This window comes from Coturnix japonica, chromosome Z (genome assembly GCF_054131305.1).
Source record: "Coturnix japonica strain WE chromosome Z, WE-NBRP24, whole genome shotgun sequence".
Taxonomy (NCBI): Eukaryota; Metazoa; Chordata; class Aves; order Galliformes; family Phasianidae; genus Coturnix; species Coturnix japonica.
Window position 1 is genome coordinate 40,867,412 of NC_140702.1, and position 18,644 is coordinate 40,886,055.

The following is an 18,644-nucleotide window of genomic DNA, read 5'->3' on the forward strand; positions in this document are numbered from 1 at the left end:
TCTAGTTTTACTTTAAAAAAGTCACACATCACTGAGTTTCATCTCTGCAAACTCTGGCTTCAACTGTTTCAAAAACACCTGGCTCTGTCACATCTTCTTGCTGTAGCAAAACTAAGACCTTACCCTTCCAGAAATACAAAATGCAACAATGGCTAAAAAAAGTTTAAAAAGTAAAAAAAAAAGTAAAAGAAAGTTAAAAAAAAAAAAGTAAAAAAAGTAAAAGTAACAAAGTGTATTACCAGCCTATTCATTAACATAGATCTATTTTCACAAAACAAAACCAGTGCACAGCTACTTACAGACCATTACCTTCTCACACATCTTCTGTTTCATTCATTTATTCATTCAAAAACTTTCCATTTCATTCAGAAAACTTGGGAAAACATCCTTAATGGTGTTAGGGGAAAACAGTTTAATAAGAGTAAACTCCAAACTTATAAAAAAAACAAACTTCAGTTTACCGCAATACAACCTAGAACAATTAAACATATTTTTGATATTACTGAAAGTAACAAAATAAAGAAACTTCCTTTTTATTTAAAATATTACCTAAACAAGACACTATGAACTTTACAAAGTTTTAAGAACCAAAGCTCTTAATCATTGACCCTCAGCAGTTTCTCATCTCTTACAATTTCTGAAGATCTGAATGACTGATGCTATAAAATATTCTTCAAAAACACCAAATATTTTATATGTGTGCATATATGCGCATATATATATATATATATATATATAAACACACGTATCACTGTTCATCCACCCTCCCAAGTCGCCGCCGCCGCCTACAGAAAGACTTTAAGTTCCATTTGTTTGCCTCCAGCATATAAGGTCCATTGTAGACAAACAGCAATGTCATCTTTTCATTGTAAGTAAGATTCTGCAAGAGCTGCGGAAAAACACAAAACTCAAAGTCAAAACAGCTAGAAAAGATTACGTTCCTGAACTTAAATTATTAAATTAGATTATCTAAAAGTGGTGAAGAAGGTTAATGTCAAGTTTATACCTTAAAAGGTCAACACTACAGGATTAATTTCCTAATTTTTCTGACAGATGGTGTATAGATTTTTCCCTGAAACCCCTGAAGAGATGTATAACTCAGGTGATTAACATGTTTCACTTATTTCTTACAGATAGAAACATTTTCGCATAGTACCTTCTTGCTGCAAATGAAGTCTTCACTTACTTGCCCTAGCCAGAATTACCTAATTTCAGATTACTTTGACCTCTAATCTTGCTCTGTAGGAAAGAAAAATTGATTCCCAATATGATGGTTGTTTGTACCATAGTTCGATATGGTACAACTGATTTTCAAACCCAGGGCTCACTCATGAGGAACACACTCACTTTTATAATGATTACAATTATCCAGCATACAGCTTCCCTTATCTTTATTCACATTAAGTGGTATCTCAGTACAATTCCTCCTAGTAGACCACTACAACTTCAACACATGGTTATCATCTTCTTATGGCTGATTTTACTGAAAACAAATCAGATTATTAAAAAAAAAAAAAAAAATCAAACAAGCAAACAAAAAAAACCACAAACACAACCAAAAATAAAAACAGAACTAAACAGAAAATATAATACAGATATAATACAGTCAAACAAAATCCTCAGTATTTTCTCTTCATAATAGCATGATGCTGCTGAACCATGGTCCTACATACTCTTTGGTCTTCCTCTTACCATAAATGTTAGACCTTTTTTAAACTCTGAAGTTTCTTCTTGCTTCTCATCTTTGCTCTGATTTTTGGCTAACTCTACAAGTTCAGTTTTTTCCCCTTACCTATTCTTTGTAATCTGACAATAAGCTCAACTTTTAAAACAGACTCCAAATCCCCAGTCATCTCCTATAGCCCCCCACACATGAGAAGCACCTCTATTGGTAGAGCTATACATTCAACATCCATTCAAACCCGCACGAAACTATGAAACTATGAAACTATGAAATAACTGTTGTTCCTTAAAATAAGAAAGAGTAAAGTAGAACAAATGGTAAGGACAGAAATCACAGAAACGCAAAATGAGACAGATATACAGAACAAGACAGACAAAAATAACACAACAAAGAAATGACCGACTGTGTGGAGATAAGTGAACTGCAGTTATCAGAAGGAATAACAAGCATCACTTCCCCTCTATTTTTATTTATTTTAGGAAAGTGCTATAGCTGGCTTTGCCTAGTTCTTTCAATTGTTCTTTAAAGGAAAGAATAGCACATAATATACCAGATTTTCTAAAATGCAGTAAAGGTGGGGATGTAGGAAAACTGACATCTGAATAGGAAGTATAAGGCCCATTCTTGCCTCCCTCGCACACAAATAACTTTTAGTGCTTCTAGCTGCCTTGTGTTAATTGAATCAGCCTCTGTTCAAAGCACAGCTGAACTGCCGTCCTGTGTGATAGCCTTTTCAAGCTATGTCATACAAACTCAGAAAGTTAAATGCTGTTTTTTTCTTTTGTTTGTTTTAACATATATACATGATTAAGAACTGTCTGTTCCTGACTGAAAAGTCCTTTTCAAGCCATTCTCCATGGTTCATAACACTGACCCTTTCTATGCTTCTAAGCTCCTACTAGTCAACTGGGTTTACTCCATGAATGTGAAACTTCTCTAGCTGTTCTGAGGCCAGCAGCACAATCTAGTAGCACCAGCCTTATCCACAATCACGTTCAGAAATTGGTTTCTGTTACAATCACATTTCTTTTTCAGCTTGAAGCACATTTGACAGTCTCATTACAATGAACCCTATCCACCAGAGCCTACCTTGGTCTGTTTCCACTCAAGCCAGATACACAGACTGTCTTTATGAGGGCATTAGTTTTGAGACATACATACTGGGAGAACTCCTGGCAAAACAGTCCTTAAAACTGACAAATTTTGTTACAGTTACCCATTTTTTATGAATCCCTTAAGCAATATAAATCAAAGTTACTCGGCGCTTATAGAGGATCTGCCACACAAAATTCAGATCTCCTACACATAAAACTTTCATTTTCAGCCACATACCTTCGGTGTAATTAAGAAGTACTGTGATGTGCTTTCTTTACAAGCAGTTTTCACAAACATTTCAAAAACTCTTCGTTCATTCACTGGATCCATACCCTTAATGGAAAGAAAACAAATAAATAAATAAGGCTGTTAACTATTTCATAAGTGTCTGTATAATATGTAATTATTCACTGCACTATTGATCCTCACCTGATTTATTTCATCTACAACCCTGAAGGGACATCTGTTGAGTTCCTGTAGAGCCATCAGGTACAAGACAGTTGAAACACTTTTCTCACCTCCACTCTGATGAAAGGGAGTCAGTTCATGAAGATCAGTGAAGTTATGGAATTTGACTCTTATGCGGATCCCGTATTTGTCGTATTCCTCCTATAAAAGTCAGACCACTCTTTCAGATGAGAAATTTTTCCTAATATCCAACCTGAACCTCCCTGGTACAACCCCAGGCCACTCTCTCTCCAATGTCACAAGAATATTTACAACCATAGCACTACTGCCTAGAGGGCCTCTCCTCTCATGCTTACAGATCAGGGCAAAAGAGCCTTCTGAAAAGTAGAAAATAAGAAACTCGAGAACTAGAAGATATTTTCTGTTTCTAATATTACAGATATAGATCCCTTGAGTCAAAAGCTTTACTCATTGGTACAGTAACACTAGTTAACCCCTGAAACTAATGTTTACATCTTCCCAGGAAAAAGGCCAAGACCTTCCAAAGGAATCATAGAATCACAAGGTTGGAAAGGACCTACAAGATCATCTAGCCCAAAGAGACTAGGAGATAGAAAGTCTGGGAGATAGAAGGCATTACTTTTGGAGCAGCCCTCATATTTCATTGTGTCATCCCACGATGTCAGAGTTAGATGTTGGTACCATGGCAGTAGAGTTTGAATCTTATCAGCAGTCCATTACACGCTGTTGCTGGGCAACAGATAGCAGCAGAGAAGCAGTCTGACTGAATGGTGTTTGACATGGAAGTGTATATGAATCATAGAATGGTTCAGGTTGGAAAGGATCCTTTAAAGATTATTGAGCTCTAGCTTCCAAAGGTTGTCACTGAATCCTACCATGTGGCAAAAACATGTACTACTTACAATCACTGACACCTACTAAACATCTATGGAGACAAAACAGTGTATGCTAGCACAGTGAGGCACTGGCTTACCTCTGCTGGTACCAACTTTCACAAGTGTAGCACGTAGGCTCTTCCTCATCACCAGTGAAAATGAATGCCTAACAGTGGTGACTATGATGAAAATAGTGTTCTGTAGTTGAGAATTTGCTCTATCAAATGTTGTTGTGCTGTTTTGTTTTTGTTGTAGTTTCCATGGAAACAAATAGGAGGCATCACTTTCAGAGCAACCAGCCAGTTGGACAGACAGTCCCAATTCACTCTACTTTCAAACTGCTTTGCTGTTTGTCTGTGCATTCTCTTACACTTTATTTTTAGATAAAGGATAGTATTTGTATAATACATAACCAACTTTGTAAATAACTTTTAGAAGAATTGAAAAACCTTTTTTCCCCCCCCCCCCCCCACCTCATACTGGCTTTTATGCATTTTTAAGCACTGTTCATATTCATATACAAAGCTTTTCCAGTTACTGTTTTGTCCCAAACAATAAGTAACACTGCAAATATTTGAAGAGCTGCTGGAGTAATTTTCAGCAAAACAAAACAAACAGTAAAAAAAGAAGTGCATGAGCTATTAATACTGCAAAATGAATGCAGTACATTAAAAAAAAGTCTTAAGGTCATCATTACGGCAGTTAATTTCAAACAAAACCACCAATTTCTCTTCAGCTCACTACAATGAATAGTCACTCACTCCCCAGAGTGCCACTGGAGCTTAAAGCTTTTCATATTAGTAATGATGTAACAGGCTGATTGTACTGCTTTGAAATAGTCAAAATGCCAAAAGCTGAGAAAAACCATAGATAAAAAGATATCATTAAAACTGTTCCAGCTTTTAGCCACTAAATAGTAATACAATAGCATAAATTACTATAAACAAATAAATAAAAAAAATACGGAAGTGTACCAGTAACAGATTTACAGGCAAAGTAAATGTAATGCTTCTTGCTGAGCCTTGAAAAAGAATAACAGAGAAAGGAAAAAAAAAAATATGGAACTAAAATACACACTTCCACTTCATTCAATAAAAAGAAGGAAACACAGACTAAGTTCTGTAATTTCAGATCATGCACTGCTCAAACAGCCACTGCTTTCCCTGAAGGGGGCACTGTTTTGGCAGAACACAACCACATCCAGAAATTCAAGATCTAAAAGAGCATTCTCAAAATGAATCTTCAATGAAAAGAAGAGAAACAATAATTCTGTGTTTGAGAATGCTGCATAGTTTATTCAGCTGTAGGAAGCATCCAGAAGCCAACGAGCTGAACTCCTATGCAAGTGAATAAAGACTTGTTTTCATTTTATCACTTATCAGCCAATTCCAGTACACTGGTTTTAAAAAAGAAACAAACTACAAACTTTAAACAACTTCTTTCCTACAATCCAAATGACAATTTGCTACTTAACCAATATTTAAGTGAAAGATGCATGCAAATGTGAATGCGATATTCTTCTAGGTGAAAACTAAGTAAATTAAGTCATACCTCATTTTCCACATGAAGATCAACTTCACCAACACTTTCCATAGAACTAAAGAAGGCACTGAATTTCTCATTAATGCTTTCAATCATCTTTTTCAAAGGGTTTAACCATTTTTCTTTTATCTAGAAGTGAAAACATCCATGCAACATAATTTTCTGTCAGTGATTTTTCTTTAGAGATCAATAAAAAATACCATTATTACAGAAGCTAACACCTCACTTTATGCTCAGTTATTTTTCTACTTATGTTCTACTCAGATGAAGACACACTAGTACAGAACTGCTAATTTCAACTATTACCTTTAAAATACTTTGCTTATAGTTATCCAGTTCCTTTTTATTTTCTTCTATATCTTCCGTCAGCTTTTGTATTTCTTCCATTTGCTTACTGCATTCTTCAACAACCTTTTAGAATAAGAATGAAAAGTACACAGAATGTTACCAGCTCTAACAGTGACTGTAAAAATATGATCCTGCTCAAACACAATAATATAATTGTTACACTGCACACTGAACAAGACACTTCCAGCTTTAAGGCACATAAACTGCATTTCTTATTTCAGGTTATGGCAACTTCTAAGAAGAAAAAACAGGAACAGAACACACTGTTCTTTAGGAAGAACCTACTTACAATTCTAATGGAGGCAGAATCTGGCATTTTCACACATTGTTTCTGCTGTCTAGCTTATTAAACCAAAAAATCTAGTACAGAGTGGGAAGTAAGTACAATACAGGTGAAAGAAAAAAGGGTGGAGAGAAAAAAGTGAACATACTGAAGCACTCAGGCCCGTGAAACAGGACACCCTCGATCTCTCTTCATTCAGAAAAGCATCTATTTCCTCCAATGTGTTTGGAAGGGTCTGAAAAGCCTAGAAGAGAACAGATGCATGTATTTTACAGCAGCAGTAATGAAGAGCTCATTTGCTAAAAAGAAATCCAGTAAGACTGAAAATGTTCACTTACTTTCTTTCAGGATGTCTCATGTTCAAAATTTTAACAGAAAAAGATTTTCCCACAATCTCTCCTGGACAGAGAATAACCTCCATGGTGCCTACCAGAGATAGGCAATTAATTGCTCTTTACTTGCCTAACTTGTATAGGTTCAGGTGCTCAGACATGGCATAAGCCAGGGCTATGTTAGTTAAGCTGTACAAATGCTCCCAAAGGCTGTGAAGAACTTAAAGCAGGTAGCTAGACAGCCCAGATTTAAGTTCTTTCATGTTATCCCTTCAGGCAAGAAGCTAGAATAATATGGTCTTGAACTGCTTTTGTGAACACAAACCTAGAAATTTTAACTGAGATTTTAGATGATTTTTTATTTTCCCCGTGCAAATGTCAGAGTAATCCAGCTTTTACAGTCTCACCACTGTTGGAAGATGTTTTAGAAGACCAAATAGAACAACAACACCACTAAGATCATCTAGTCTGTCAATTCACCACCACCACACCCACTAAAACATGTACTTAAGTGCCGCATTTACACATTTCTTGAACACCTTCAGAAATGGTGATTCCACCACCTCCTTGTACATCTTGTTCCAATGCTTGACCACTCTTTCACTCTTTCCTAATATTCAACCTGAACCTCTCCCTGTAGCCGCTTGAGAATGAGAGGTAATGGCTTATCTCTAGTTACTTAGGAAAAAAGGTCACGTCTCATCTCACCCCAACCATTTTTCAGGGAGTTGTAGAGAACAGTAAGGTCTTCCTCGAGCCTCTTCTTATCCACACTATTGTATCATAGAATGGCTTGGGCTGAAAAGGATTTTGAGGATAATTTAGTTTCAAACTCCCACACAGTATGCATGGTTGCCAGCCACCAGACCAGGCTGCCCAGAGCCACATTTAGTGTGGCCTTGAATGCCTCCAGAAATGGGGCATCCACAACCTCCTTGAGCAACCTGTTCCAGTGTGTTACTACCCTCTTTGTGAAAAACTTCCTCCTAATATCTAACTTAAATCTCCCATTTGTCCTTGTACTGTCACTACCAACCCATATAAACAGCTGTCCCCCTCCTGTTTATACACTCCCTTCAAGTATTGGAAGGCCACAATGAGGTCTCCTCAGAGCCTTCTCTTCAAGCCAAACAAGCCCAGTTCCCTCAACCTTTCCCCACAGAGAGGTGTTTCAGCCCTCTGATAATCTTAGTGGACCTCCTCTGGTCTCATTCGAAGAGCTCTGTGTCTTTCTTATGCTGGGGTCTCACATCTGCACACAGTACTCCAGATGAGGCCTCACAGGAGCTGAGTAGGGGGACAGTCACTTCCCTCTCCCTGCTGACCACTGTTCTTCTAATGCAGCCCAGAACACAGATGGCCTTCCAGACAGCAAGCTCACACTGCTGGCTTGTGCCCAGCTTCTGATCCAGTCCTCCACAGGGCTGCTCTCAAGGGGTTCTTCCCCCAGTCTGTATCAACACCTAAGATTGTCCCAGCAGCACCTTGCCCTTGGCCTTATTGAACCTTATGAGGTTCACTTGGACCCACTTCTCTGGCCTGTCCAGGTCCCTCTGGGTGGCCTCCCTACAATGTACCAACTGCACCACTCAGCTTGGTGTCATCTACAAACTTGCTGAGGGTGCACTCAGTTCCATCATCATCAATGTGTCATTGATGAAGAAGGTGAAGAGCACCAGTCCCAAGACCGATCCCAGAGGATCCTCCACCCAGACATAGATCACAATCCTTCAGAGGTGAACAGCCAACCTGTTCTTATTCCATGGAGTAGTCCATCTTTCAAACCCACACATCTCACATTTAGAAAGAAGGAAGAAAGACTAAATAATCCCAGTTCCCTTTGCCAGACCTCATCCAACTAGTGCTCCAGGCCCTCCATCAGATTTACAGGCCGCCTTTGGACTCACTCCAGGGCCTCAACATCTTGTAGTGTACTTTCCTACACTGACTACACTATTTCTGACTCAAGACAGGATGCTGCTGGCTTTCTTGGCCACCTGGACTCACCACTGGCTCACGTTCAGCCGTCTGTTGACAAACACCCCCACATCCTGCTCTGTGCAGCTTTCCAGAAACACTGCTCTGGGCCTAAAGCACTGCATGGGGCTGTCATGACCAAACTCCAGGACCCAAGATCTGGTCTTTCTGACAGACAACCTCCTACAATTGGCCTCAGCCCACTGATCCTGTTTCCCTCCATAGGCCTTTCTGCCCTCAGGCAGACTGACACTTCCCCCAGCAGTCATCTTCATACTTACTGAGGGTGCGCTCCACCTCCTCATCCAGACCATCAATAAAGATACTAAAGAGGACTGGCCCCAGCACTGATCCCTAGTAAACATACCACATAACCAGTCACCAGCTGGATTTAACTCCATTCACCAACTCTCTGGGCACAGCCATCTAACCAGTTTTTTATTCAGTGAAGACAACACATCTCAGCCATGATCTGCCAGCTTCTTCAGGAGAATGCTGGGGAAAACAGAGTCAAAGGCTTTGCTAAAGTCTTTGCAGACTACATAAACAGCCCTACCTTCATCCTATGGGCAGGTCACCTGGTCAAAGAAGATCAGGTTTCACAAAAGTATGCTGGCTAGGCCTGATCCTCTGGTTGTCTCACTCATGCTGCATGACTATACTCAAAATGATCTGTTCTATGACCTTCCTCAATACTGATAGGCCTGTAAGGCTGATAGGCCTGTAGCCCCCTCAGTCCAAACCTGCTTGTAGATGAGCAGCACACTGGCAGGTCTCCTGTCATATGGAACCCCCCAGGCTGACAAGGGCTGCAGGTAAATAAATACTGGGAAGTAACTCAGAGAGCGTTTCTTCCATCTTCCACAGTACCACTGGGTGGATCCCTTCTGGCCCCACAGACTTGAGATCATTTAGGTGGAGCAGCTCGTGACTAACTGATTCCTCCTGAATTATGGGCAGGGGTTATTCTGCTCCCCATGCCTGTCTTCCAGCTCGGGAGGCTACATACCCTGAGGATAACTGGCCTGACTATTAAAGACAGAAGAAGGCAATGAGTACCTACTCTGTTTCCTCACCCTTGGTGGTAATGTTCTCTGATGTATCCAGTGAAAAACAGAACTTCTCCTGAGCCCTCCTTTTGTCATTAATGTGTTTGTTTGGAAAAACATATTTTATTATGTTTTTAGTAACAGTGGCCAGATTATGTTCCAGTTGGACTTCCGCCTTTTTAATTTTCCCTCTGCGTACCATAGCAACATCCTTGTATTCTTCCCAAGTTGCTTGTCCCTTCTCCCGAAGATAGTAAAATTTCTTCGTTAACCCAAGTCTTAGCAAAAGCTCCCTGATCAGCCATGACTGTCTTCCTGTCAGTACATCTTTTGGCACACAGTAACAGCCTATTCCAGCACCTCTGAAGTCCTTCTTGAGGAATGTTTTGCCTTTCTGGATCCCTCTAGCCTTCAGAATGGTCTCCCAGGGGACTCTCTGAATCAACACCTAAACAGTCCAAAGTCTGCCCTCCAGAAGTTTAAGGTAGCAGTTCTGCTGACTTCCCTTTTCAGACTTCACCATGAATAGAGAACTCCATCATTCTTTAGTCATTATGCCCAAAACAGCTTCTGATCGCCACATCTCCCACTAGTCCTCTGTTTGTAAAGAGCAGGCCTAGAAGACACCTCCCCTGGTAGGCTGTCTTTACCAACAGTTTCAAGATAACATGAGTAAATACACACAAAAACATAAATGATCTGTTGCTAGTACCTTTCCAGCATTAAGTACAAAGCATTACTTGATGGTAAAATTAGAATGCTGTATGTTATCCCAAAATTAAGAGAAATACGAAGATTTTTGTACTTACGGTTTGAAACTCTTTTGGAAGAGGCTGATCCAGAGACAAATTGCACATCTGTCGAGCTTTTTTCATCAAATCCTTGCAGTTTTCTGTAAGAATCCGCTTTCTCTCATCCAGTTCAAGAAAACGTTGCTGTTAGAAAGAACATTAAAATACACATCTATTTTACTTTAAATTTCCTATTGCTGGCCACTCGGAACATTCATTCAATTTGACTGATTATTTAAGAACATACTGAACATCTAAACTTCAGAAGCTGTTGTCACACATTTCAACTTCAGTTCTAACCAGAGGCAACAGTACCTTACCAGCAACAAATGCTACTGAAATTAATGAACACAGTGAAACCAGACTCTGTAAAATAAATAATAAAAAAACTTCGACACACAGAATTCAGTCTGCTTTTCTGTTCAAAGCCAACACACATGAAACAGTGTGTCTAATTTGACAATTTTAAACTAAATTTAAAAATAAGCAACAAAAACAAAATAAATAAACCAAAACATAACTACATGCGAGCCTTATGTTTTATTAGCCCCCATTTAAATGCATTTATCTAAGTGGTAGAGATTATTTGAAACTGTGCAGAATAAATCTCAAGTACGTAATCAGAAATCCTCCCTTTGCTGTTTCATATTCTGCTTTTGTCACACAGCTAGCAAAATAGAAAAGAGAAATAATCACTGTTTTAAAATCAACACTGAAAAGTCAAGAATTGTTTTGTGTTTTAGTTAAATATAGGAGCCCTCCAGTGGCAAAAAAAAAAAAAAAAAGTGTTAATTTCATGTTTATACAGTCAGATAAATATTTATTCTGTATTTTACAAATGCTAGACAGCCACTCACAGACAACTTGCCCTACTTTCTGGCAATGTAACTAACCTTCACTTACTAAATGCAACGGAAGCCGCAGTAACATATATGATCATTAGAGATTTTGGGTTACTGCTCTGTACAGCCTATGTCAACATAGAAGGTCCTGCTGTACCAAAACACAAAGGAAGCAGATTTTACATTAGACATAAGTGTCTCACTTATTACCATACTGTAAAGATTTTCCGATGCTATCCCAGAGAAGGAAAGAAATGCCTCACAGGTAAGAAAGGCTTTATTGCCACACTGATAAAATAAGGTTTAGTGGAAGATGGCCATCTTTTTTGCCAGAGCCAACATATTATTTAATTCAGAATTAACACAAATAAAACTACACCACAATACTTATGTCCATTACATATCTGTGTATGTCCCATTATACACTTTAAAACAGTATTTTAGGGATGTTTTACAAGCTTCTGAATTAAAACTAGTCTGTATTTTCAAACACAAACACAAACAAATTTTAAAGCCAGTTGACTTCATTAAGGATGTGTTTGATCTCTTCATAACAAGGCAAAGGATCCACTGAAAAGTCTACACAGCTGTGCATTCCCCCACATGAAGCATCACATGTTATCCTCATGCATTTCACAATTACCAGAACCAAATTCAATCCTGAAAAGTAGGGAATCTCATCTTCCAGCTGCACAAAATAGTACACAAAGCTGCATGAAACAAGATTTTGAGATCAGGCACTGAAAATCTGAAATACTTTTGGCATAGAATAAGCCTACCTAAAGTCTGGGGTAAATAAAGTTCATCAGAATGTGAAAAAGAAACACATGTTTAGGATTAGAAGAAAAATCTCAGTACTTAACAGGAAGATTGCAAAGTAAGTAGACACATGATGTTGTTGGCCCACATGGATGGAGATAGATTCCCATGTAGTGGCTTCACCCTCTTCATTGGTGGTCAGGCTCCTCCTCATGTCTGCCAGAACCCTGAAGCTCCAGGTGTGGGCGAGAGGAGCCAATTATGTACCACTTTAACAGTGGAATAATTCTGAGACGTCCTCATGAAACTCAACATATATAAGTCCATGGGGCTGGATGATATCCATCCTAGAGTTCTGAGAGAGATGGCTGATGTGATTGTCGAGCTGCTCTTCATCATATTTGAAAAATCATAGGTGTGAAAGGGAAACATTACTCCCACTTTTAAGAAAGGGAGAAAGGATGACCCACGGAACTACAGGCTGGTGAACCTCACCTCTGTACCTGGGAAGATCATGGAGCAGATCCTCCCAGAAGCTATGCTAAGGCACATACGAGACAAATAGGTGATTCATGACAGCCATCACGGCTTCACCGAGGGCAGATCTTGCCTGACCAAACTGATGGCCTTCTATGATGGAGTGATGATATTGGTGGATGGGGGAAGGGTGATGGATGTCACCTATCTGGACTTCTGTTAAGTTCCTCACTACATCCTTCTCTTTAAATTGGAGAGGTATGGATTTGAAAGATGGACTATCTGATGGATTAAGATTTGGCTGGCAGGTTGCAGCCGAAGGGTTGTAATTAATGCTTCTGTGTCAGGTGGAGACTAGTCACAAGTGGTACACCTCTGTGGTCGGTCTTGGGACCTGTGCTCCTCAACTTCTTCATCAGTGACACAAACAATGGCATCAAGTGCACCCTCAACAAGTCTGCAGCTGACACCAAGCTGAGTGGAGCAGTCCATATATTGGAGGGAAGGGAAGTCATCCAGAGGGACCTGAACAGGCCGGAGAAGTGTGTTCATGAGAACCTAATGAAGTTCAATAAGGCCAAGTGCAAGGTGCTGCACTTGGGCTGGGGCAATCTCAGGTGTTGATACATCTGGGCAAAGAACCCCTTGAGAGCAACCATGTGGAGAAAGACTTGAGGATCCTGGTAGATAAGAAGCTGGACATGAGCCAGCAGTGTAAACTTGCAGCCCAGAAGGCCAACTATATTCTGAGCTGCATTAAAAGAAGAAAAGGGAGAGGGAAGTTTCCCTCTAGTCAGCTCTTGTGAAGTCCCATCTGGAGTACTGCATCCAGATCTGAGGACCCCAGCACAAGAAAGGCACAGAGCTCTTAGAATGAGACCAGAGGAGGTCCACTAAGAACTAAGAACTCTGGAGAGTTCTGGAACACCTCTCCTATGACGAAAGGTTGAGGGAACTGGGTTTGTTTAGCTTGGAGAAGCGAAGGCTCTGGGGATACATCATTGTGGCTTTCCAATACTTGCAGGGAGCATATAAACAGGAGGGGGAACAGCTGTTTACATGGGCTGACAGTGACAGGACAAGGAGGAATGGCATTAAACTGAGGCAGGGCAGGTTCAGGTTAAATATTAGGAGGAAGCTTTTCACACACAGTATGGTAACATACTGGAACATGTTGCCCTGGGAGGTGGTGGATGCCCCATCCCTGGAGACATTCAAGACCAGGCTGGATGTGGCTCTGGGCAGCCTGGTGTAGTGGCTGGTGACCCTGCACATAGCAGGGAGGTTGAAACTAAATGATCATTGTGGTCCTTTTCAACTCAGGCCACTCTATGATTCTACGATAGGTAGAAATAATATTTTGAATAGCCAAGGCTACCATGAAAAATAGCCCAGAAAGAGCTTCAGATTTGTTTCAGCTAACAGTGTAAGAACCAACTTGGTGGTTCCTTTACTAAAGGCTTTTACAAGTACAGGGCTGTGATTACAGCTTTCTGAAATCAAGCAGCAGGATGCATTTACATTCTATGTTCTCAGTTTGCATTCTATTGCACTCACTGATGGCACAATTGGCTTTGTGCAAAATGTGAAGCTGGTTATAGAAAATGCTGCTACCACTATCTAAATTCTTCTCAGGAATTAGTGTCAGAACACTTGACTTGTGGCAGTTGTTAATTATTTCAGGTTTGTAAACTTATGCAAAGGTGAACAGATTTTACATGTTATTAAAACCTGACTTAATGAGCAAATGCTGCAACGCATATACTAACACCAATAATTTGAACAAGTTTACAACAAATGAACCTAATAAATAGCAAGCTATCAAAGCAAGAGAATTAGCAGGACTTTTTCAAACAATCACTGTAAACAAGTAGGCAACTGTGCCAATTATCTAATAAGCAGATGGAGCTAACTATCCTCCCTAATGCTCAATACAGGTCACAAACACATATTTACTTCTTCGGTTCACTGAATAAATTAAACACAAGATATCATTAAGATAACATGATGGTTTTGACTTATTCTGCCTATGTACTAATGTACAAGTACTAAGTACAGGTACTAATGACAAAACACAAACCCCAGCTAACTTGACTTGTTCAGAAAAGTGCACTGCCTTGGCCTTTTCAACTCAGTGGTTCTTTTTTTTTTTTTTTTCAAACCACAGAAAAAAAATCAAGGCTAAATTAGCAATATTAATATCCATTCCTACAGAACATTACAGAAACTTCCTCTTCTACACTATAAAGACACTCTTCTACACCTTTTATAGAGTACTTATAATAGAGTGTAGCTCCATTGTAGATATCCCATTATTCACAGAAATACTTGCCTCTGAAGCTCGCAGCTCTATACTTGCTGCCTTGTACTCTGCTTCTAGCCTGTTCCTCTCAGCATCCACTGCAGTGCTCTGAAGGATCAAATCTGCTTTGCGGATATTCAGTGATATGTAATTCTGTGTAGGAAAACAAACAATATGTTTTTCAGCTGCATCCCTGGTCAACTCCCCAGTTTTCTATTTTTCCACATTACACCACATAGTGCAGAATAACCCTTTGATCAGCTGGGATCTCCCAGCTGTGCCCTCCCAGCTCCTTGCACCCAACTCCAGTCCCCTCAGTAGACTCAGGGCAGTACTAGAAAGCTGAAATGCCCTTGTCTTTCTGTGGCTTAGCTTAGCAAAAACTGAAACATCAGCCTATTATCAACACCGTTTTTCTCCTAAAGCCAAAACATAGCATAATATCACACACTATGAAGAAAATCATCTATCTCAGTTGAAATCAGGACAGAAGAATTCAATTGTAAGAGAGAAGCCTGTTACACAAAGGAAACAGAAATATCAAATTTAAATTGGTTAAAAAAAAAAAAAAGAAAGAAAGAAAGAAAGAAGGAAAAGAGCTTTTAACAGTTCAAGATACAAGTTACAGGAGATATTTCTTAAGTTTTCTTGCAAAAGGAACATCTTCCCTACTTTAAGCAGTAAGATGGACTTTTGGAGGGTCTGCAACTTTTTTTTCCTCAGCTAAAAAAAAAAAAATCTATAAAAAAACAGATTATAAATTGAGAAGAAACAATCTGTATAAACATGTAGTATTCCAAAAAATTACAAGGAAATGATTACACAGTTAATTCCTGCATCCACAAAAGGACTTCCGTCAGTCAAAGTCTAAACTGAAGCCAGAAAATTATCTATAAATTGTGCTAACAACAGATAAGAAAGTGCAAGTTTACAGAAGCTTTAAAAGAAGCCTATCTTTAAGCAAGATAGCTTCCAAGCATTTACAAAAACATTCAAATGCTGCTAAACTCCTCCTCACAAGAATTAGACTTTTCACAATACTGGAACAAAACCAAGGAAAAATACATACCTTTATGTGACACTTTAATTCTGTCACAAGTTTTGCTTTCTGAATATTTATTGCTCTGATCTTTATTTTCGCCTGTTGAGATTCCTTTTCCAGGTTGATAGGATTTTGTTCCAGCTGCCTTATACTACAGAAAGAACCAATATACGATTAATTGTGATTAAAATAAATTGCAGAAAAATACCAACATTCTTAATCTCATATATCGAAAACCAAAAGCTGGCAAAAATAAGAATTTGCATTTCTAAACATTCCCAACACATCAGAGGTATTTTCCTTCCAATCATAAGAAAGTTTAAATACCAAAAATCATAATTAGAGACACTCTAATTTTGTTTGCTGATGCTACCAGTGAGCAATTATATACTTTCTATAAATTTAAGACTTAAAAAAAATCAGCGCAAAGATGATATTCTTTTACTACTGCTACCTTCTTGCAACAATACCGCATAGGAGAGTTAAGGAGGATAGCTTAATTCTCACTACACATTCTATTAAAAAAAAAACATGCCCCCAACTTTCCCTATTTACTGCAGAAAAACAGAATTTTCATTCCTTTTAAATGCCCAAAACCACATAATCACAAAGAACTTCAAAAGAAGTAAGCATAGCTGCAAAACATTTTGAGATCTTCAAGAAACACCAAGCCAGCCCAAAGGACAAACCAAAAAACTTTAAAACCATCTTCCCATTTTAATCCCTGGAAAAATGCTGGAACAGGTACACTCTGAAAACATTTCTGAGAGAATGAGGAAGATGGTGATCAGGAATAGTCAGCAAGCCTTTACCAAGGGCACACAGCAGAGGAACCTCATTGTCTCTTTAATAAATTGGATTTGTGGATGATAGGAGATGAAGGGAATGCCATTTACTTTTATTTCAGTGCCAGCACTGGAAGCATATGCAGAGGTATGAGTGTTTATTCTATAGTGAAGACCAAGCCAGACTAGCTGGCAACTAGACGAAGTGACTTGGGAGCCAAGTGTGTACTTCTGACTCTAAAGGAGACCATGGGAGCTGGATATCAGACAGGACGGATAAGAACATCTTAAATTCAGCACAAAGTGGAAAACTGAGGAACAGCTTTGAAAATCCTGGTGAGTTTCTACATTCAGACGCCAACAATTGGGGAGAATGGTATACAGGAGGAGCTACTGGGTAGGCTGTCTGAATCCACCTGCTGATGGGATCTACACCATACATATGCATGCCTCATTAAGGAACCCTTGCTCTGCATATAAGGAACAAATCACTGGTGCTGCTTCTGTTTATGTGAATGCTGTTATCCATGTGCATGAGCTACGTGGCTCACCATGTGTAAATAAGCATATATCTTTGTCTACCACAAATACATTCTGAACCTCACTAGCAGGTGGACATAAGAATGTTAAGTTGCATAAGCTTCACACTTATTTTGGTCTGCTGGTTCTGGATCGATTCCCCTAGCATTTAATGCTGTCTCCCACAGCACTGTTGTACTCAAGTCTGGAGACAGCAGTCTGGATGGGTGGGAGACCAGACTGACAAAAAACAAACAAACAAGCAAACAAAGAAGTGGCAGAGTGATGAGAGGCATGGGGACATGATTATTCTGCTATTTTCTGCCTGGAAGCCAGAATCAAGTTGGGTACGACAGGAGCTGGTCACAAGAGCTGTCCTGTTTGACATTTCTGCCAGTAACCTGCAGGAACAGACAGAGGGCACTCCTGTCAAGTTTTCAGAAAATATTAAGTCACAGGGAAGCAGCTGGTTTGTTGCTCACAGAGACCTGATGAGGCTGGAGGAAGAGCAGACAGAAAGCTGATCAGATTCTGCAAGGCCGGGTTCTAAGTCCTCTCCCTGGGAAGAAAGTGACCATAGCAGCTATACATGCTTGACAGTAAACAGAGTGTAAGCCAGCAGTGTTCCCTGGCTGCAGGAGCAAAAACACAGAAGAAGAGATTTTTCCTCTGTGTTTAACAGGTTCAGCACTCACTAGATCACAGTTAAGCACTGCACTTAGTTTTGGCTACAGCAGAAACCCTGTGGGAACAAGATGAGGGTGCTTAGCTTGCTCAACTTGGAAAAGAATAGCTTCAAAAGCACCCAAAAACATCACTCATCATCCCTCCTCCCTGGGAAGTCACAGACTGCAAGGAATCAGGCACTTACAAGAGACATGTACTGGAAGGATGAGAGACAGTGGTCATAAGGTGAAGCAAGAGGTCCAGAGAGGATGACACTCAATTTTTTTTTTTCCACCAACAAAAACAAAGAGCTTGTACAGTCTTCACAAATGTTTTCAGTCCTGAAAGGGCAGTCTTCAGCACCAACCATGCACTAAGAATACTGACCACAGATCACCTCAAGTTCCTTCTGCAAACTTAATGATTCTTGCAACCTACCTTTAAAATTACATACACTTTTATTGAGGTAATCACTTCAACTAGAAACACAAATATTTAAGAAGTTATATTCAATGCAAGGTGTTATTTAACTCATTTGCATCTACAGTGAAGGGTATCCACGTTATACAAGAAATTATGTAAAATCCTTGCCCGTCAACAATTTAATCAGTATTTGTTCAGTTGGAGGATCTACCTTCTGCCCTCAAGCAGCGTTCTGTGTTCCAGTTGAACACGACAATAAATCTACCTGTATGTCCATATGTAAGAAACCTGAGATCAACAGCTGGCTTTGAGGCTAAGCTCACATCCAGTCTTAAGGATAGCACTGCACAGCTACCTGGCCACTGTGGCTGGTTGGCTCTGGTCTGCCAGGAACATCTCTACAGCCCTATAGCCAGGTTGGTGT

The 18,644-nt window shown here is 39.5% G+C and overlaps 1 protein-coding gene across 3 annotated transcripts in view; it reads right to left on the reverse strand.

Annotated features, from left to right (window-relative positions):
• Window positions 1–322: 322 nt before the first annotated feature.
• Window positions 323–18,644, reverse strand: part of SMC5 (structural maintenance of chromosomes 5) — a 42,624-nt gene continuing 24,302 nt past the window's right edge. For all 3 annotated transcript variants that reach the window (XR_014939146.1, XM_015849143.2, XM_085528220.1), the window contains 9 exons: window positions 15,855–15,978; window positions 14,816–14,938; window positions 10,424–10,549; window positions 6,405–6,500; window positions 5,932–6,036; window positions 5,635–5,754; window positions 3,209–3,388; window positions 3,017–3,112; window positions 323–889 (listed from right to left, as the gene is read on the reverse strand). Coding sequence is in view for 2 of the 3 variants with exons in the window: in XM_015849143.2 (XP_015704629.2) it covers window positions 749–889; window positions 3,017–3,112; window positions 3,209–3,388; window positions 5,635–5,754; window positions 5,932–6,036; window positions 6,405–6,500; window positions 10,424–10,549; window positions 14,816–14,938; window positions 15,855–15,978 (1,111 nt within the window). In the remaining variant the exon portion in view is untranslated. The remainder of the gene's footprint in view (window positions 890–3,016; window positions 3,113–3,208; window positions 3,389–5,634; window positions 5,755–5,931; window positions 6,037–6,404; window positions 6,501–10,423; window positions 10,550–14,815; window positions 14,939–15,854; window positions 15,979–18,644) is intronic.